At 51.4% G+C, this 19895-nt stretch overlaps 8 protein-coding genes across 8 annotated transcripts; 4 read left to right on the plus strand and 4 right to left on the minus strand.

Moving 5' to 3' along the window:
- Window positions 1–85: 85 nt before the first annotated feature.
- On the minus strand, window positions 86–1794 carry BDV59DRAFT_188691 (chondroitin AC/alginate lyase). The gene is made up of 4 exons (XM_073691475.1): window positions 927–1794; window positions 755–866; window positions 392–699; window positions 86–322 (listed from the first exon to the last, which is right to left on the minus strand). Exons 1-4 carry the CDS (start codon window positions 1633–1635, stop codon window positions 174–176), a joined length of 1278 nt encoding a protein of 425 aa, XP_073543109.1. The 5' UTR covers window positions 1636–1794; the 3' UTR covers window positions 86–173.
- A 1319-nt stretch (window positions 1795–3113) lies between these two features.
- BDV59DRAFT_188693 (uncharacterized protein) lies at window positions 3114–4330 on the plus strand. Its single transcript, XM_073691476.1, has one exon. It carries the CDS (start codon window positions 3474–3476, stop codon window positions 3831–3833), a length of 360 nt encoding a protein of 119 aa, XP_073543110.1. The 5' UTR covers window positions 3114–3473; the 3' UTR covers window positions 3834–4330.
- A 91-nt stretch (window positions 4331–4421) lies between these two features.
- On the minus strand, window positions 4422–6797 carry BDV59DRAFT_196521 (ankyrin repeat-containing domain protein; the record flags this gene model as incomplete). Its single annotated transcript, XM_073692726.1, has 3 exons — window positions 4422–4548; window positions 4582–5140; window positions 5438–6797. The coding sequence occupies 3 exons, from the start codon at window positions 6795–6797 to the stop codon at window positions 4422–4424; spliced, it is 2046 nt and encodes a 681-aa protein (XP_073543111.1).
- A 383-nt stretch (window positions 6798–7180) lies between these two features.
- On the plus strand, window positions 7181–9417 carry BDV59DRAFT_188695 (N(6)-L-threonylcarbamoyladenine synthase family protein). The gene is made up of 2 exons (XM_073691477.1): window positions 7181–8009; window positions 8073–9417. The coding sequence occupies exons 1-2, from the start codon at window positions 7816–7818 to the stop codon at window positions 9340–9342; spliced, it is 1464 nt and encodes a 487-aa protein (XP_073543112.1). The 5' UTR covers window positions 7181–7815; the 3' UTR covers window positions 9343–9417.
- A 214-nt stretch (window positions 9418–9631) lies between these two features.
- BDV59DRAFT_188697 (glycoside hydrolase family 127 protein) lies at window positions 9632–11406 on the minus strand. Its single transcript, XM_073691478.1, has one exon. The coding sequence runs from the start codon at window positions 11400–11402 to the stop codon at window positions 9951–9953; it is 1452 nt and encodes a 483-aa protein (XP_073543113.1). The 5' UTR covers window positions 11403–11406; the 3' UTR covers window positions 9632–9950.
- A 1307-nt stretch (window positions 11407–12713) lies between these two features.
- BDV59DRAFT_211154 (putative MFS alpha-glucoside transporter) lies at window positions 12714–15347 on the plus strand (the record flags this gene model as incomplete). The annotated part of the gene is made up of 6 exons (XM_073695741.1): window positions 12714–12917; window positions 12984–13283; window positions 13336–13761; window positions 13822–14284; window positions 14340–14510; window positions 14556–15347. The coding sequence occupies 6 exons, from the start codon at window positions 12714–12716 to the stop codon at window positions 14597–14599; spliced, it is 1608 nt and encodes a 535-aa protein (XP_073543114.1). The 3' UTR covers window positions 14600–15347.
- A 736-nt stretch (window positions 15348–16083) lies between these two features.
- Window positions 16084–18871, plus strand: BDV59DRAFT_211158 (citrin; the record flags this gene model as incomplete). The annotated part of the gene is made up of 4 exons (XM_073695742.1): window positions 16084–16263; window positions 16375–17577; window positions 17640–17802; window positions 17862–18871. The coding sequence occupies 4 exons, from the start codon at window positions 16084–16086 to the stop codon at window positions 18410–18412; spliced, it is 2097 nt and encodes a 698-aa protein (XP_073543115.1). The 3' UTR covers window positions 18413–18871.
- Window positions 18872–19153: 282 nt separating this feature from the next.
- On the minus strand, window positions 19154–19742 carry BDV59DRAFT_196526 (DUF5321 domain-containing protein; the record flags this gene model as incomplete). The annotated part of the gene is made up of 2 exons (XM_073692727.1): window positions 19154–19353; window positions 19415–19742. The coding sequence occupies 2 exons, from the start codon at window positions 19740–19742 to the stop codon at window positions 19154–19156; spliced, it is 528 nt and encodes a 175-aa protein (XP_073543116.1).
- Between the last annotated feature and the right edge of the window lie 153 nt (window positions 19743–19895).

Raw genomic sequence — 19895 nt, forward strand, 5'->3', positions numbered from 1 at the left:
ATAAGTCATACTAATTAATTCATGCCAGGAGAAATAAAGACGATTTGGGAAACGCAGATCGACACAGTGATGTGCTTCAATACGTATCTCCATCCCAATTCAAGCCAATACTGGGAGCCGCCCCCCAATGCATGCCACTCTTACATAGACTGCTGCATTTATTCACCCACGCCCTAAGCATCGTTCTCATAATGCGTAAGGGTTTCCCATCCAACGAAAACACCATTTGAGTGCTGAGGCCGCAAGCTCTTCGTGTATATTTCAGTCTCATTCATCGTGTACCCCAGCCGATATGACAGCGCATTCAGGCCAGGCTCAGTCCCTTGAGGACACAGACGACAAGTCAGTACTCCCAGCTCATACTCGGATAGGAATGTCATGGCAAACACACCTTCTCTCAAACCGAGATTAACTGTACCGTCACAAAGCCACTCTGGTACTGACGCTCCGTTCTCATACTTGCTATGGAACTCGAGTGCATACCGCAACCGTTTCCCAATCTCTTCTTCATACAAATCCCGACCCTGAATCCGGGACGTCTCAGCGACATGGGAAATGGAAGCAATCCCATATCCGACGTGACCGAAATCCCGACAGGTCTCTTGCGAAAGTCCATTGACAAAGGTGGTCTGGTCGTACCAATATGAGATGAGCTCATCTTCTGAGTCTATATCAACGGCGTTTGGCAGAGCACCATCGCTAACGGGTAACATGTGGTTAACGGATAGTTGTACATCAGGAGGAGAGAACAGACCTATTAAGATAGACGTATGCCGCAGCGCGATTCAAGAATTTATCCATGGCGATATTGTAGCTCGTCCTGTTCTCGATGAACACTGAGATGCCGAGCGCCGCTTCCATCATGACTGCACACATATCAGTTCCATCCAACGACAAAATAAATTTTAAGAAGATGTTTGACGTACCTAGTTCCCAATTGCCATTAAAGTCAGAACCAACGATAACTTCCGGCAGATAAACATCCCGCAACATCTCTTCGAATGCACTTATGTCGGCACTGGCCCACCCAGCATCCGTATAACGTATAATCTCAGCCGCCCGGGTCCAGCTGGAGGCAGCCCAACCTGCCTGTAGGGGTGCGTTAGTTCCCCCGTGAGACTGGATGGTATTCGACCAGCTATTCATGAAGTTGATGGCACGTTCGGCGTGAGACTCGACACCGGTAATAACCCACGCCAACGCATTGAGATACGCGGCCAAAGAGTCGTCGAGTTCAGCATCAGAGCTGGAATCAGACGAGACGGTAGCATAGGGCGTCGGGCTAGCGCGGGACGCCAAATCGTCATCCGCCATGGCCTGGTATGCAGTGGCCCAAGGCTGTGCACTAGCTGCTACCTTGGAGGAAATATAATCGAGCTGTGCGGAACTGAGAAAGACTCCCGGATGGGTGAAGGAGTTGGAAGCATTGGAGCTGGATCGCGCTAGGAGGGTAGTTGTAGCACTTGGGGTTGGAGTCTTTGTGGACCCAGAACCCCAAGAAGAAGATACCGGAGTTGTCGGGGTGGGAGTCGTTCTCGAATAGTCTGGATGGCCGTGATGATGGAAATTTGGATAAACCGCCTTCACTGAAGAAGACAAAGCCACGATAACTGCCAAAATAAAGAGAAACTTCATTTTGATATAGCCTGAATCAATAATTGTGTTGACATAGTCCGTAAACAAGGTGAAGACGAAGTAATTTATATCTTAGCCGACGTCCTTCATACAACGATCTGTTTCATGAACATTTGTCTGAGCCGTTGTGGTGAGGTCTCCCCGTATTCTACCAACCTGTTATGGTAACCCGCAATATATCGGAGAATGGATGGGACTATATATTGAAGAACCAAGGATACGGCCGTACGGTTCTAGATCCATGTGGATCGACTCAGACGGCTCCTGTTTAATGTTGATTGATCATCGCCCCGGAGATCAGATAGCCCGCTTTGGCCCATACACTTTTCTCCCATTGCTATTTTGACATCTTTGACTGTCCCTGTATAATCTCCTAAAAGCAAAGAGTCCCAATAGGGCATAATTTTCACGTGATCTGAAACACCATGTGACTGACCCTGGCTTACAGATACGGGCGCTGGACGACTTGATTCCAGAGGAATATGACGTTATTCGCCGGCAATTAATGGAACTCTTAGCCGCCGAGGAGAAGCTTGGCTACATTACAAACGGATCAGCATGGCCGTATCTCTCATAAGTTATGAACCGCACCTGGGAACAGGAGCATTTTGGTATGCAATGGCTCTTCGTAAGTTCTTTGGGTTTGTTCACTACCTTCAATAACCACACAAAATTGTTGTCTTGCAAAGACTACGAGGAAGATTTTGGTAGGAGAACAGTACCATAGGAGTCTCCGACATGTCTTTGAAGACTTCTCGAACGGAGTTTGCCGCGTTCGATCAAGGTTTTACACTTTCAATGTCTTCTTGCCCCATTTCTGGGCAATTCGACTTAGATCGCCTCCCCTGAAACCCCAGTATCCTCTCATGATATTAGAGGGGCGGCCGGTTGATGAGCGGACTAATACTAACAAAAAGACAAAGACGCAACATATTACAGGCAGAAGCTATAATGCCCAAGTAGATAAAAGTATAGGATGGATCGTGGGACACCGTAGGTAAGACGCAGATTAGGGGCCCAGCGGGAGCAAATGCATTCTTCGACTCGATCTCCAGACGACATCCTTCACGTTGGATTGATACCTTTACTGGCAAGCATATGGAGACCTACAAGTCACATGGACTAGAATAAAGGGCTTTGATGGTTGTGACACGGACTCAACAAGTGATCAACAATAGGGTCTGTGGGTGCTTGGTGAATGGAATTATGCATCTGCATTAGACCGGTGATTCAAGTGCAGGCTGGACCACTGAAGAAGCAGCAGGAAAATCTCTCCTCCGATCGAGCACCAGTGACGGATCCCAGTGGCTCTCGTATCCCCCTCCATCATGCAAGCGCCAACCACTGGAATGTTCCCCGGGCATCATGATTCGTCTCGGGGAGGCCACTACGGGTGTGATAGTGCTGGGAGCTGCAGTTGGCCGGCGCTTAAGCCGCTGGTTGGTGGCCACTGGCCGATCCCCCTCCGACCTCCTCCTCCTCTACCTGACACGGACAACTTATATAGTTAGCCGCGCACTTCGGCCATTCCTCTCGTTGCCAGGACATTCTTCGCTGGACGTTCTCCTTAGTTTTCTCTTTCATTCTATTTTCGTCTTTTGATATTTCGTTTGGCTGGTCCAACGATCGTTCTTCTTCTTCTGCCTCCTTACTTCATATTGATTTTTTGGGATCCACCAACCTACGTCAAAGCATAATAATAGTATCATTTACACGCCTGGCTGCGCCAAGGACTTTGTTGACCAGAGTCCCGACCTCTTCTGATTTCCCCAGCTCAAATATCGTCTTCTATTTCACGCTTTCTTCCCTCTCTTCATTCCTCCACGGCAACCATCATCATGTACCGTGCTGCTGCAAAGCCCAAGCTGTCGCTTAATATCTCCACGGCACAGAACACGCGACCCTCGCTGTCTCTCAAGTCCCCAGGCCTGCCGCGGACGCCCATCTCGCCGTCTGCCGCTAGCCCGACCGCGAAGCGCTTCTCGTCTCTCCAAGTGCCCTCCTACAACTACACCAACTCCTGCTCGTCCAAGAGCATTCTCAAGAAACAACCGGGTGGCGGGCACCCCTCTAAGCGCATCCAGTTCAAGGGCACGCCTACTGTTCACTGTGTCACGCCAATCGAGAACCCAGAGGAGTACTACGGTACCTACACCAAGCTCTCGCGCGAAGAGCGTCGCTGGATGGTCCGCGAGTGAAATGTGCACAAATATGCAATGAAGCCACAACCACACAGTCGTTCGGCCACGGTGTATCTATCCCTAAGGGAGCTCTGTGGGTAACCGCTGTACACCCTGACGATCATTCCCCAGTCACGCCAGCTCGAAGCGAGAATCATGACATGGGAGGTCGAAGCATAGACGGACGCATACAAGGAACAAGTCATGGAAGATGATGTGAAATGGAAAGGGATCCAACGTGTATATGAAGCTATTATGTTATGACGTGATGATATAATTGCAAATTTAGCCTTGAACTACATGGTGTTTCCTACAGGACTGGTAGTCACTTTTCATCACTCTGCCAAGGTCAGATGGCGGCCGCGAGGCGCAGCCTGACATGGATGGCTCCGTGTTTGAGCCTCGTCGACGCTGGCTATAGCAGAATGCAACACGCACCTAGAAGTATTGGGGCTCAAAAAATGCTAGATTAGTATGGGATACAGATGTGCTCGCTTACCGAATACGTTACTCACTTTTGGTACTATTCTATGATTTATACTGAATTAGCTTAATGATAAGCTGATGCCCTTCTGTGGCTGTGCGTGACAGCAGAGTTCGACCAGATCAACTGCCCACATTGACTGCAGCCCCTCTCTCAAGTAGCAGCTTGATAACAGCTTCATGCCCTTTCTCAGCAGCCCAAGACAGTGGTGTCTGACCAAATTGATCGACCACGTTAATTGTAGCGCCTCTGTCAAGTAGCAGCTTGACAATAGCCTTATACCCTTTCCCAGCAGCCCGTGATAGTGGTGTCTGATTATTTACATCTTTTGTGTCAACTGTAGCGCCTCTCTCAAGCAGCAGCTCGACAATAGCCTTATGTCCAGTCCCAGCAGCCCATGACAGTGGTGTATGACCAGACTTATCGACCACATCAATCGCAGCACCTCTCTCAAGTAGCAGCTTGATAACAGCTTCATGTCCTTTCTCAGCAGCCCATGACAGTGGTGTATAACAAAATCGATCGACCATATCAATTTTAGCGCCTCTGTCAAGTAGCAGCCTGACAATTGCCTTATACCCTTTCCTAGCAGCCCAGGAAACTGGTGTCTGATTATTCATATCTTTTGTGTCAACTGTAGCGCCTCTCTCAAGCAGCAGTTCGACAACAGCTTCATGCCCGTTCTCAGAAGCCCATGACAGTGGAGTCTGGCTGAATCGATCAACAACGTCGATTGTAGCGCCTCTATCAAGTAGCAGCATAACAGCAGCCTCATGCCCGTTCTTAGCAGCCCATAACAGTGGTGTGTGACCAGATTTATCGACCATATCAATCGCAGCGCCTCTCTCAAGTAGCAGCTTGACAACGGTCTCATGCCCGTTCTCAGCAGCCAGCGATAGTGGTGTCCTACCATCCTTACTCTTTCCCTCAATTAAAGCTCCTCTCAGGAGTAGTAGGTCAATAATTGCTTCATGCCCGAAACTAACAGCCCATGAAAATAGCATTTGACTAGACATGTCAGCTGTCTGGATTGAAGCACCTCTCTCAAGTAACAGCTTGACAATGCCTGCATGCCTATTCATAGCTGCCCATGACAGCGGTGTCCGGCCATCCTGATCATTTCCGTCGATCGCAGCACCTCTATGAAGTAGCAGATTGACGATAGCCTTATGCCCTTTTTCGGCGGCTAAAGATAACGATGTTCGACCGACTTTATCCTTCGCATCTGTCCTAATATCACTCCGTGTTAAGAGTAACCATACAACGTCCTCATTTCCAGCACTCGCGGCGTTCGGCAGTGCCGCCGAGTCTTCGATCTTCATTATATGTGATAATTGATCACTGGAGTAGGTATGCTCTCGAGCGCTAGTATCCTCTTTTTTAGGGGTTTTTTTCCCCTTACGTGTCATGCGACCGGCGTAGACACAAATTCTCCTTACTGGATACTGGGAAGGTCTAAATCTTTTCAGATCAACCTGTTCCAAATTTGCACTCTCGACTCTCTCAAATCGCTCCATTGTCAGAGATATATCTTTCACATAGATAGTTACCAGCCTATCTTCCTCGTGTCGCTCTTTGCAGTGGAGAATCGCGAGCCCTAGTCCTCGAGGACCTATACCTATGAGAGGCAGTTCCAGATGGATGCCCCTACTGCTCATTGTAGGAGGGTTGCCAAGAGAATCGAACGGGTTGAATTGGACAATATTGTGGGAACTGGTAAACGCCGCTGGAGAAGTGGCCAGTAGTCCAGCCCGATTATCAGTATGTTTCCATGCAAAGAGGGTATGATCATCTGAGATCCGCATAATCTCTTCCTGAAGTCTAATGAAGGCAGTTTCTTTTTCCCCGTAGATTAACGGCATGTTCACGCCAAATAATCCCATAAGACTATAGGCTCGATCCTCGATCCTAGATGTTTCCCTCTTTGCAGCCCAAGACATTTTTTGGGCGATACTAAATATTTCGAGATCATCATCCCCAGAGAGGATACTAATGGGTATACAGGTCTGATCAGAAAGAGCTTTCTGAAGAGTTTTCTTGCTACCCAGTACTGCCCAAGTCTCATCGAGAAACTCGACGTTGGTCGGAGCAATCAGTTCTTGAAGTGTCCAACCTCTGGTAAACCATCTGCTGTCCTCGAAACGACTTTTGGATGGTACATCTGCAAGATACGCATAGCATACCTCAGCTTCTTCATACCATCGATACATAGAGTTGATCGCTTCCGATAGTTCTGCGCTGCTTGTCTTGTCGATGCAGCATGTATCAATCCAGAGATACTTAAATCCGTTGGCCAGGGCGAGAGAGCAACAATTCTTGATCTTCATAAATCCTCGCTTTTTCCTTGCTCGAATACCATCTCCATCCATATCTTGAAATGTAACTTCATCCTGCTCCCACGTATGTGACAAAATAGCATATTGTGGCACCGTATGGTCGGTAAATTCTTCAATTTTGAAGTTGCCGGTATCTAACTCCTTCGTATGGAGCAGACGCATAATTTGTGTTCGTACGTATTTTCCAACTGTCTCGTACGAGAAGGCCTTGCGCGAGAGCACAGAAGAAGTACATGTAATCTTTTCCTGATGTCACGTAGGCGAGTCCGAGACGGGCGCATGAGCTACTCGAGGCTGTTGAAGAGTTTGGGTCTGGGAAATGTGGGGGAAGAGAGATGACGAGGTATTTTTTGTACAGTACCATATGCAAATGTCTTAGTAAGTTTTGTTCAGCTCTGTAATATCCTTGGATCTAAATATATCTTGGGTTGTCCACTAGCCAAATGTAGGCTCCTGCATGAATTGGCGCCTAATTCAGGGTTTACGGAGTAGAAAAGAACTTGACTTGTGGAGGCGGAAGGAGGTTTCGAGCCATCTTCTATGAAGCTTAATGTCTCTTGTCTTTCACTATATACCCGAAATGCCATGCATCTTCTTTAATTGTTCAACTTACCCAGAGGTACCGGATCCTGATGTTACTGGTATCGGGGTACATCTCTTTTTTTTCTCCCTGCACGAACGTCCATTATGCTGGCTAAAACTTGCAAGGTTTTCATAGGCTTTCTCACACCTGCTTGGACCACTCTCTCGTCCTTGCTATTACATTATGTTGCGGTACCAACTGAAGCAACTCTTAATCCTGACGTGCATCATAGTGCGTTGGACTACTCAGTGAAGCAATCAATACAGGTGCTTGAAATTGTCTCCATAACCTCAATGTACCGGCCCAGTGAAGACTATGAGTACTAGTTTTGGGCAACGACAATGAGAATGCTGAGACTTGGTCTGCTAAGGGTTAAATGTTAACAATTTATATCATGCTCCCCTATTTAACTTCGCACTTGTCTTCTTCCTTACTTTAGTTACCACTGGTTGCTTCTACCTACCTAGTATCAAATCTAACGTGCCTAAGTGGAATCGAGGATCTTGAAGAGGCTGGTCAGGCCTGTTTCTACTTGGTATGGGGATGTCATAATACCATTACCGCTTTGGTGCATTAGGGCTTTTGGCCAGGGCTTGGATGGCCCGTGCGAGACTCCGAGGCTTTTCCGTTCAAGAGATTCTTCCTCACTTCCGGAACATCGCGTCCACACCCTCCCCCATGTTAACCTCAAAGCTTCCAGGATCAGTCTCTAGATCTTTACGTTCAACTGCGCGATGGCGTTTGTTCTGTCAACGTCGTGGTCTTCTCACCCTCGCTATCGAAACATCATGGTAGGCTAGCTCCGGTGGAGAACACCGCTACACAGCATCACTAACTCATGCACGAACGCAAAGCGATGATACATCAGTCGCAATTGTTGAAAGGAACAAAAGAAAGCAGTCTGCAAAGATTCATTTCCTTGAGAATGTTACCGCCGACCTGAACGCATATCGTGGAGTCCATCCCATCCTCGCCCTCGAATCGCACCAAGAAAACCTCGCAAAACTCGTCAACAAAGCTCTGTCACACCTCCCTGTCGCATCTGAAGATACCACCAAACCTCATGGAACGATTTCGCTAGCCGAATCGCCTCCACCGCGACGCAGGCCGGACTTCATCTCCGTCACAAGAGGCCCTGGCATGCGCGCCAACCTGTTCGTCGGCTTAGACACCGGCAAGGCGCTCTCCGTCGCATGGCAGATCCCTTTCGTCGGCGTGCATCATATGCAAGCTCATCTGTTGACTCCCCGGCTTGTTTCTGCACTGTCCAACAATCAAGAACGTGCCGACGCCGCGCCGATGCCGTCAGTAACACCCGAATTTCCCTTCCTCTCTATACTCGTTTCCGGCGGCCACTCCATCCTCGTCAATTCCTCTTCCATCACCGATCACCAAGTTATGGCTTCGAGCGCCGACATCGCGATCGGAGAATCTCTAGACAAGTCAGCCCGGGAAATCCTTCCCCCTTCTCTACTCGAGAGCTCAAAGAATACCATGTACGGCAAAATGCTGGAGCAATTCGCCTTCCCCAATGGCCCGGCCGATTACGCTGATTACCGCCCTCCGGCGAAACGCGGCGACGAAGTCGTCAAGCGCGACACTCCCTGGGGCTGGTCCCTGACAACGCCCTTCGCCAATACCCGCAACCTCCAATTCAGCTTCTCCTCCATTGCCAGCGCCGTCACCAAGATCGTCTCGCAGAGACACAAGGCCGGGCAGACAATATCTCATGATGAACGGGTTGATCTCGCGCGCGAGTCCATGCGCGTATGCTTCGAGCATCTCGCCTCCCGGACGGTCATCGCCCTGGAGGCCCTGCGCTCGCAGCCAGACAGCCAGGAAATCAAGACGCTCGTGGTCAGCGGTGGGGTCGCTGCCAACCGCTTCCTCATGACGGTGCTGCGCTCGTTCCTGGATGTCCGCGGGTTCAGACACGTGGATATTGTGGCTCCGCCGCCGGCCTTGTGCACCGATAACGCTGCCATGATCGGATGGGCGGGCCTCGAGATGTTTGAGGCGGGCTGGCGGACGGATCTGGGTGCCCGGGCGTTGAGGAAATGGAGCCTTGATCCGCGGGCTGATGATGGGGGAGTCCTTGGCCCTGGTGGGTGGCTGCGGGTGTAAATTATGACGATTAGATATCCATGTATACTAGCTAGACTTCACTCTTGTAGATATAATTAACACCATAGCCCCGTCATAAATTCTTGCTTACACCTGACATACGCGAGGGGGTGTTTTCAAGCCCCGGTCCTACGATCTATGCAAAGCATATGCACCTACAATCCTCGTGTGATGCAGCCTTGGGCAAGAAAATGCACCAAGATTCGGGAGGCGTCAACTCGCTAAAAAGGAGTACGAACAAAGCCACATCTTACTTTGAAGACCTGAACTGAAATTCACCGCTGGTATCATACTCTCTATCCTCATACCTCTTCGATTGACGGTACTAAAGCTGTTTCTGGATAAATTTGGGACAATATTCCGGGGGCTCCAAACGCTCGGATGCACATACCAGACAAGGAACCGCGTCTCCACTATTTTGTAGAGAGATTCCGACGCTAGAGAATGCCCGATTTATCAAAAGCACGCCGTTAGTGTATCTGATTTAGGCATACCGTAGCGCCGCTTGTGGGGGAGTTCTGAGGTGCGTGTGCGGAGTCCATATTGCAGTACATACCCCTTCTATTACTCCAAGAATAGAGTAAAAAGGGTATTGGAGTCAACATTTTCTATACACGTCTACTCCACACGCGCATACCCCCATTTCCTCCTCGATTCATCCGTAAAAAGTACGGCACAAGAACCATATCAATTGTCTCATCGCTCCACCGCCACGGAGACGACCCATAAAGTTTCGACCACTGCTTATTGACAAGAGTCTTGCCTTGTGTATAGAGCGGGATGACATCTTCGACGGTAGCGATCTTCGTCGGCGCGCCCTTGCCAACCGGCCCGTCTGTCAGCGCGACATAGTCTACATCCACAGCCTTATTATCCACGTCTTCGATGCAGTAGACCAGCGGCCCCAACATAACCGCCACTTCATCCTTCCCAGTGAGCGGGTTCGCATACACCTTGCGCGGCTCGATCGGGAATTCCAGCTCAACGGTCGAATCCTGCACCGCAGGGAGATACAAGTAGCCGTCCCGCGTCTCTCCCCCAGACACAGAGCAAGTATAATCAGACGCCCAGCTGGGGATTCGAAGAGCTAGATTCACTGCCTTAGGGCCGCGGACAGTGATCTCAACCTTGCCCGACCAAGGCATGTTCGTCTTTTGCGATACAACCGTGCCAGCCGAGTTGGGAACCGTGAAATCACTGGCAATCCACAGGTGGACAGCCACGGTATTATCACTCCCCAGAGACGAGTAAATTAGCGACCCCAGCGACCCAAGAAGCTTACCCACATTGGGAGGACAGCAGGCCACTTCGAACCATGTTGACCGGGGCTTTGGGTGTCCCGTGTAGGTTGTCAAAGGGTTCTCATAATAGAATGACTTCCCGTCCAGGCCAACCGCCCCGAGGAATCCATTGTAGAGTGCCGTTTCCATCACATCGGCGTACTCGCTGTGGAGCTTCAACCGCAGCATGCGAGAACACCAGTTAATCAGTCCAAATGAGGCGCACGTTTCCGCATAACAAGTGTGTCCTTCCTCAGCGTCGCCCATGAAAAAACGAGGCCCGAACCCCTCCCATTGTCTCATTGCACCCAGCCCGCCTGTCACGTAGATTTTCGCATCGACGGTATCCCTCCACAGACGATCAACGGCATCTTGCACGGCGCGGTTCCCGCTCAGACGCACGTAGTCCGTGGCCGCAGTCAGATAGTATACAGCCCGTACCGAATGTCCTTTGATCTCATTCTGCTCGACAAGAGGTACATGTGCCTGGTGGTAGGAATAATCGCGCGGGAACCGGTAGGTAGATTTCATCTCCGAGCCCATCCCATCGTACGGGTCGGCGCCCCGAGCTTTCGCTTCCTGGTCGTAGTAGCTCTCCCCGTGTGCGTCACGCTTCCCACGCTCCAGGATAAAATACTCGGCTAGGCTCAGCAGGAGGGAGTCCCCGGTGAGCTCGTAGAGTCGCAGAAGCCCAATCTCGATTTCCTGGTGTCCTGGATACCCGTGCTTTTTGCCCTCCTCGGGGCCGAAAACCGAGGCCACATGGTGGATTGCCTTCATGACGGGGTCCAGAAGACGGCCGCTACCTGTCAGCGTCTCGTAGGCCACACACGCCTCGATCAGATGGCCGATGCAGTACAGTTCATGCATGTCGCGGATGTTCGTCCAGCGGTTCTGGATCCCGCGGACGGTGTAGTAGGAGTTAATGTAACCGTCGGGGTGCTGCGCGGCACGAATCATATCCACGGCCGCTTCGACCTCAGCCCGCAATGCTGAGTCTTCATGCGTCATGAGGAAGTAACAAGCAGCTTCCGTCACCTTGTAGATATCCGAGTCCCAGAAGGGATGCGGTTTCACCGGGTGGCCTTCTTTCCAAGTGAGGCAGTACCAGTGTCCTGTCTCTTTCTGGGCTTTGATGATGGCTGGGATGGTATTGTTTCTGGAGCAGGCCTGCATCTGGGACCAGAATGGAGAGGTGATAGCCACATCGCGGACAGATCCTGGGGTGAAGGCCATTGCGACGAGTTGGCTCTGACGGTCTTGGTGTTTGAAGTTACAGGGTGAGCTGTTATGTGAGAGGGGAAATTCATATACACGACTCGAGCTGGAGCGGGGAGAGGGGTATGGCCGTCCTGTCTGCAATTACCCGCTGGATAGTTCTCTCAACTGGCTACGAGGTCGTGCGTGTCTCTTTTATCTTGATCATTGGCTAAGATGAGCGCATCTCAAGACGTCATACTAGCAGCTCGAGGCCGTAGCGTGGGGGAAGTAGTATCAAGTTCGCTTTCCTCGGTTTTTTGTGACTATACTTCTCGGCTAAACAGAATTAACCGAATAATCGCTGACATGTAGCAGTTGGTAGCTAGGTATCGTCGATCGAGAGCAAGAGAGGGGAGGGCTTCCTAATGATGGTCGTTGTCCTTGGGTTTGGGCTGGCGTGGGGGTTACTACAACAACCCCCTCCCGTATTCCGTCTATTCCTAAAGACGTCGATCAAAGAGAGCTATAGTCGGCAAAGATAACGCTTGAGTATTAACCTAGCCGACGGTCTATCGACTCGTGTTCTGGCTAGTTGCGCCCCACCCCCGCAAAGTGTCCCGCGCAAAGTCCGGGGTAAATGCGGGATATTGACCGATGAAGCAAGCAAAGCATCATTGCGAAGCAGGTATGGCTCAGGACCTACGGCATCTTGGAAAGTCATGTGGCAGAAATGAGCCGAGTTGCGGGGAATACGTATTTTACCAGGGAGTCAGTTAGTTTTATTCATATATAGATCTTTCCTGTGGAGACGACTCAGAGTCAGACATTCGTATATCCTGATGAGTCCGACAATATTCTTCTGGGAGTCGATCAACCTGGGAATTACCAAGAATGACACCAGAGAAGGTTATCCCGAAAAGACGGGAGGTCGAGAGTCATGTCACTATCGCAGAGCTGATCCAACAAGCTCAGGAGAGTGACACGGCGGACCGACAGTTGACAATCTCGCAGGCCCTGAAGAAGTACAAGAAGGCTGTCTTCTGGGCTATGTTTCTTTCCACAAGTCTGATCATGGAGGGATATGACCTGAATATTGTCCGTCAACGGTTCCAACAATGGGGGGTCTGATCGCAAATGTACGATGCTAACCGACTGAACCAGATAACCTCTTTCTACGGGCAAACCCAGTTCAAAGATCGGTTTGGAATTCCCGACCCCAAAACTGGCGTGAAGGCAATTCCAGCATCGTGGCAATCGGGACTATCGAATTCGTCGCTGGTCGGACAACTTGCAGGTCTTCTGGTCAACGCATACGCGCAAGATCGTTTCGGATGTCGGCCCACTCTGATGTTCTTTATGGTATGGATGGCTGCTGCTATATTTATCCCGGTTTTCGCTCCCTCACTCTCCATCCTGGCATGGGGAGAGTCGATGTGCGGTATCCCATGGGGTGTTTTCCAGGTTTGTGGCCCTGCCCTCCGCAGAGACCCTTGTGCTCACATTGGGCCCATAGACTCTCTCCACAACGTACGCATCGGAAGTTGTTCCAACCGTCATTCGTCCATATGTCACGGCGTATGTGTGCATGTGCTGGGGCGCTGGGATCTTGCTCTCCTCTGGGGTTGTTCGTGCGGTGACCACACTCGACGGCAACCTCGGTTGGCAGCTCCCGTTTATGCTTCAATGGGTGTGGCCAGTTCCTCTCTTCATTGGAGCGTACCTTGCGCCCGAGTCGCCGTGGAATGCGGTGAGGAGAGGGAAGATCGAGCAGGCTCGTGGGAGTTTGATGCGGCTGCGCCAGGACACCCCGGAACGACAACAGGAGGTGGAGGCCACTCTGGCATACATCCGACACACAACAGAGCTGGAAAAGTCCGAGACAGCCAACGCCAGCTTCTTGGACTGTTTCAAGGGCACGAATTTGCGGCGGACGGAGATTGTAGGTTACCCTGACACCTCCATCTCCGAGTTACTCGAGGACTAACGTTTGTTTCTGTAGAACTGCGTCGTCTGGGCTGCGCAGATCCTGTGTGGAAACGCTCTCCTGGGGTATGCCGTGGTGTTCCTGGAAGCGGCAGGCTTTTCGGAAGTCCAATCCTTCGATTTGAACATTGCACTCTCCGCGTGCTACATCGTCGGAGGTGTCATCTGCTGGTTTCTATTCCCCCACGTCGGACGCGCCACGATCTACATGTGCGGCATGGCCTTTATGTTTGTCTGTCTCGTGATAATCGGCGGACTTGGATGGGCCGACGGGAGGCAAGCTCAACTGGCGATTGGGATCCTCCTGGTGATCTCGACCCTTTGCAACATGATCAGTGTTGGGCCCGCATGTTACCCGATTGTCGCGGAGACGCCCTCGGGACGGTTGCGTTACAAAACCATTGTGATCGGGAGATTTTGTTATAACTTGACGGGCATCTTTCAGAACAGCGTCACGCCGCGCATGCTTTCTGCGACAGGTACGTAAGGGGGTGTTATCTGTAAGGTGAATGACTCGCTGATATGTCACCCTAGCATGGAATTGGGGCGCCAAAGCAGGATTGTTCTATGCAGGCACAAATTTGGCCTGCAACATTTGGTGCTGGTTCCGGCTTCCAGAGACGAAAGACCGGACGTTTGGAGAGATCGACCTGCTGTTTGAGAATGGCGTACCGGCGAGGAAATTCCGACATACTCGGGTGGACCGTAAGTACGATTGACGGTGGGAGAGATCACAGCTGACTTGTACAGAATTCTCCCAGCAGGCGATAGGATCTAAGGATGAAGAGATGTAGTTGTTGATATACAAGTAGGCGATGATATATTACTCTATTGTACTGCGAGCGGTGGTCAAGCCCCGATTGGTGCGTGTCCGGAGTGCGGAGGGACGTGCGGCCTGAGCACGTGACCATCGTCTACCCACCCATCTTCTTTTGTCTTCCGGTCAACTTCATCGAACTCGATCATATGTTATTGACACACAATTATCCCATCCTACGTAATACCATGTTCCGTGCATCTCCCCCGGAATCGTCTATCCCGCCAATGCGTACCAATGTCGAGACTTGAGAGCCCTGACAGTTCCTCAGAGGAGATCGGAGTAGGGCCGAGCGTCACATCGTGATCAGCGGATGATACGGAGTACGGCCGGAGGACTAGACGACCAGCTCCCCCTCACGGTCAGCATCCTTTCTCCAATTCTGGACCCGCCGGACCCCCCACCGGAGACGGAGTCGCCCGTCGCAATTCGCGGTGGTCGAGATTTTCTCCCGCGCACATCGGGCCGAATGGACTCCTCCAGACTGGATTGGACTGGATGGCGTTGTCATGGGTTTTCTTTTTTGGGGGTGTCAGATCATGTGAAGATTCGATCACTGGAAATGGGGTTCCGATATTTTCCAGATACGTGGTCAGAATACGTGTCTATGTGGAATTCTCGGAGAGATAGTCAAGATGGAAATTTGCCATCGTATGTGAAACCCTGGTCAGTTTGAATTTAAAAATTTCCACACCCTTCTGGAATCTGACAGGGGTCTACGATTTTTTTTTTCTTGCATCTCGCCTCCCCTCATCGGGCTTCCAGGGGGATGATCAGTGCGGATGGCGAGGGTTCCGGAGTTTACCGTGTGGCTCGTCCAGTAGTTGATATTGATGGTTGTGCCTCGGGACACCCGTGGCTTTTTTTGGAACCGACCGTGAGGATTGAGTTCTTGTTTTGCCTCCGCACATGTACATGGTCTGGAGGGTAGAGCATGCTACTGTTGTCGGATGCATCGCGAAGGGACACGCCATCACCGTGAAGGGATCGTATGTATCATGCGGAGAGTGTTCGGCGTCAAGTCCGATAACAAACCAGCACTCACCGGTGAAGAACTAGAGAAATTCACGCATGCCAGGGGCGGTGAGGCTGCAGTGCGGTATTTCGATTACCTGTGTATTTACGGATATGATTATGGATGATGTAGAACTCGTAGAATCAGAAATATTTGATATGATGCTCACAAGAAGGAGAAGAATGAACACAAAAGTCCCATAGAAATAAATCCTAGAAACGAATAGAGTAGTCCCCAGCCCGAGACTCCAGGTGTACATCCATATGCGAAATACCCTCGGAGCCCCCATGGTTTTAATTTCCCTTCTCCACATATTTTTCTTATCCCAACCAACCCCTTCATAAGTCCATTTCCTGGCTCTCTCCCCAGCTTCCTCTTCTCTTCTGCTTCTCCTCCTCTCCCGTGTGGTTCTTTTAGGCATTGGTTTGTCGGTTGCCTCTTGCACAATGACCAGCGTCAGGGATGCTGTGAAAGAGTCCTTGGTGGGAAGCTCCAATGAGTCCCAGCCTTCGCACCAGGCCAAGGCCAACTTCCTCCGTCATGCGCGCAAGGATGATGCGACGGGGGAGTTCTTCATGAGTGAAGAGGACTTCATTGACGCCGTGGCTCCCAAGCATGAAGACTACGTGAGTTTTCATCCCCTTGTGGACCTCTTTCGTGCCGCAGTCTATGTTCCGTCCTCGATGTGTCATCGTTGATTGATGCCCAGCTGACCCATTATCTTTCTTGATTTCCAGCACAAAATCAAACGGGAACACTATGGTATCCTCTTCCGCGTCGCAGACCGGCGTAATACCGGAAAGCTCAGCCTCACCGACTGGGCGACCTTCGAGAACCTCCTCGCAAAACCCGACGCCGAATATGAGATTGCTTTCCGATTGTTTGACACCGATGGAACGGGTACCGTCAAGTGGGAGAGCTTCAAGAACCTCTATAACCTGAACAAGAAGAAGGACAGCATCCCCTTCGATTGGAATTCCGAATGGGCCTCCCTGTACACCGGCCGCACGAAAAGCCGTCACGACATGACCTACCCCCAGTTCGCGCAGATGCTGCGTGGTCTTCAAGGCGAGCGCATCCGTCAGGCCTTCCACATCTTCGATAAGGATGGCGACGGCTACATCGAGCCCGAAGATTTCCAGCGCATCATCCTGGAGACGTCGAAACACAAGCTGTCCGATTATGTCCTCGAGCACCTTCCCAGCCTCTGTAACATTTCCGCCGGCACCAAGATCTCCTACGCCACAGTCCGTGCTTTCCAGAATGTGATGCGCGAGATGGATATGATCGACCTGATTGTACACGAGGCCACCATGAAGAGTGACGACGGGAAGATCACACGGGCAGACTTCCTGAACGAGGCCGCTCGCGTCACTCGCTTCTCCCTGTTTACGCCAATGGAGGCCGATATCTTATTCCACTTCGCCGGCTTGGATGCCCCGTCCGGTAGGCTGTCGCAGAAAGACTTCGCCAAGGTCATCGATGCCTCGTGGCGCATGCCTCTGGCCGTCGCGGGACAGGCCCTGGAGTCGGCAACGGGGACGGCCTCGAAGGCCGCCGATAAGACCAGGTCTGTCTTGTACAGTGTGCTGGAATCGGTGCATCATTTCGCCCTGGGTAGTCTTGCGGGTGCGTTCGGTGCTTTCATGGTCTATCCCATCGACCTGGTCAAGACGCGTATGCAGAACCAGCGGTCTACTCGCGTGGGTGAGCGGTTGTACAACAACTCGATCGACTGCTTCCGGAAGGTCATTCGGAATGAGGGTTTCACCGGCCTGTACTCGGGTGTTCTTCCTCAGCTCATTGGTGTGGCCCCCGAGAAGGCTATCAAGCTGACCGTGAACGATCTGGTCCGTGGGCACTTCACCAACAAGGAGACACACAAGATCTGGTACCCCTATGAAATCCTGGCTGGTGGTACCGCAGGAGCTTGTCAAGTTGTAAGTTGACTCACTTGACCTCCAAGTTGGAGACGCGCGAATGCTGACTGCGCTTCACTCAGATCTTCACGAACCCTCTGGAAATCGTCAAAATTCGTCTGCAAGTGCAGGGTGAGATTGCAAAGACCGTCGAAGGGGCTCCTCGCCGTTCGGCGCTGTGGATCGTAAAGAACCTGGGATTGATGGGTCTGTATAAGGGAGCCAGCGCCTGTCTGCTGCGCGATGGTAAGTCACACCCGCTCTAGTGCCATCTGCCGGAACTGGCCGATCTGACCTTCGGACAGTTCCTTTTTCCGCCATCTACTTCCCCACATACTCTCACCTCAAGTCCGACTTCTTCGGCGAATCCCAGACCCATAAGCTCGGCGTCGTGCAGCTTCTCACGGCCGGTGCCATCGCCGGTATGCCGGCCGCCTACTTCACGACGCCCTGCGATGTGATCAAGACTCGTCTGCAGGTCGAGGCCCGCAAGGGCGAGGTCAGCTACACCGGTCTCCGTCACTGCGCCGCGACCATCTGGAAGGAAGAAGGTTTCAAGGCTTTCTTCAAGGGCGGTCCTGCCCGTATCATTCGGTCATCGCCGCAGTTCGGTTTCACTCTGGCGGCCTACGAAGTCCTGCAGAAGTGGCTCCCGATGCCCGGATCTCAGCAGGATGTCACTCCCAGCGGCCAGGTAGAGCCTGGCGTCGGCCTGCAAGTGGCCAAGGCTCCGCTGCCCTACCTGAGATCGAGAAACGCGCTGAAGCTGATCCTGGACCTGGATGAGAACATCGGGCGCGTTCAGATCCCCCGTTCCGAGCAGTGGCCCAAGTTCCTCCAGAGCCAGAAGCAATAAATATGCATCTTACGTTCCATAGCGTTGAGTTGGCCTTCTTTTGATTTTATGCTTGATCTCCTTTGTTATTTGACTTGGAAATACCTTCCATTCTCATAGTACCCGTCGCCTTTTCTGGTTCCCGGGGTTCTGGTTGGGTTGGGACGAAGATTACGTTTTTCTGCTTGTTTCCTCTGCTTTCCCCCCAATCCCCCGTACAGGCACCAATCTCGCATTTTTGCCCGTTTGTACTAAAATCGGATAGACTTGATGTTGTGGGGGGGCGATTCATGCCGTTGCAATTCATTTTGCATTGATGTCTAGAGCTTGCGCTTCCTGGTTTCTACCGTCCTCTCGGGATGTTGGCCCTGTGGTCGTGATATGAGTGTACAGGTTCCATTATCTTTGTGTTATTATTCTGTCTATTCTTATTGTTCTTGAGGAGCATGAGTGAGATATTTAATATGTTCAACCATTCGAGATGTTCGATGCGGGTATTATAATAGAGGGACGGGCTGGCAGGTATGCATGGAGCTGGCGGGTATCATATTCATACAGGATGGTCAAGTACTGTACATTCAGACGGCTCTAGCGACTCTCCCAGGGCGCAAAGGTATAGAAAAAATCTAGATCGAGTCAGCGTATCCAGGATGTCAAGCATCTAGGCCACCAGTGTAGTCCTGGGACTCGGAAGGCCACACTTCCCACATGTCTAATCGAGGGTGATGGACCGACGACGCGACTCGGCTCTCCAGAAATGAATCAAAAGAAGTTGAGTTTCCGTTTCGTCTGGCCATCTTTAGGTGGTTCTTCAATCCCAGTGCCCACTGCGGGCACCACCGTATCTTTCTGGCTTGTCCGCTGCACCTCGCTCTGCTCCGATTGAGACTTCGCATCCTGCTTGGATTTGTCCTTAGACTTCTTATGCCATAACGAGTCTTCCGCTTCGATCTCTCGCAGCACTATACAGGTCCAGCACAGTTAGTGAGGAGGCTGAGAACCCCACAACGCATCGGAACTAACCTTCTTCCCATTCTCGCTCCTTTGCCTCATCTCCCGTCCCCAGCAACCGTTCGACATCGACCTTCTCGCCTGCCTTCACTTTCTCAATGACCTCGCGTAGAAGGGTAATCTTCGCATCTGTGGTCCGCGTGTAGGCAGAATAGTCATTCTTGAGCGCGATCATCCGGATGGCTTGCGACCCGATCAGAATAAAGATAATGATGTAGAAGCTGGCCGGGTTCCACTCCTTCGACTTGGGGCTGTCGGTTTGCGCGCCCTTGGCTCCACGGTTCCTCAAGAATTTCGGTATCATGGACGTCCATACCGACGCCTGCGCTAATCGTGGCATCGCTCGTGAGGTTGTGGATTGGCAGCGGATTTGGGGCGGGGGAGGGATTGCGCGGGGGATTGGGCTTCTCCGAAGTAGGAAGTGAAAAGGGAGTCGCGTGAAGCTCATATTGACGGTTTCGGCCGAGGTATCACACTGTCAAGGGAGAGATGA

The sequence above is a fragment of the Aspergillus ambiguus genome, assembly GCF_047715705.1.
Source record: "Aspergillus ambiguus strain CBS 117.58 unplaced genomic scaffold BDV59scaffold_57, whole genome shotgun sequence".
Lineage (NCBI taxonomy): Eukaryota > Fungi > Ascomycota > Eurotiomycetes > Eurotiales > Aspergillaceae > Aspergillus > Aspergillus ambiguus.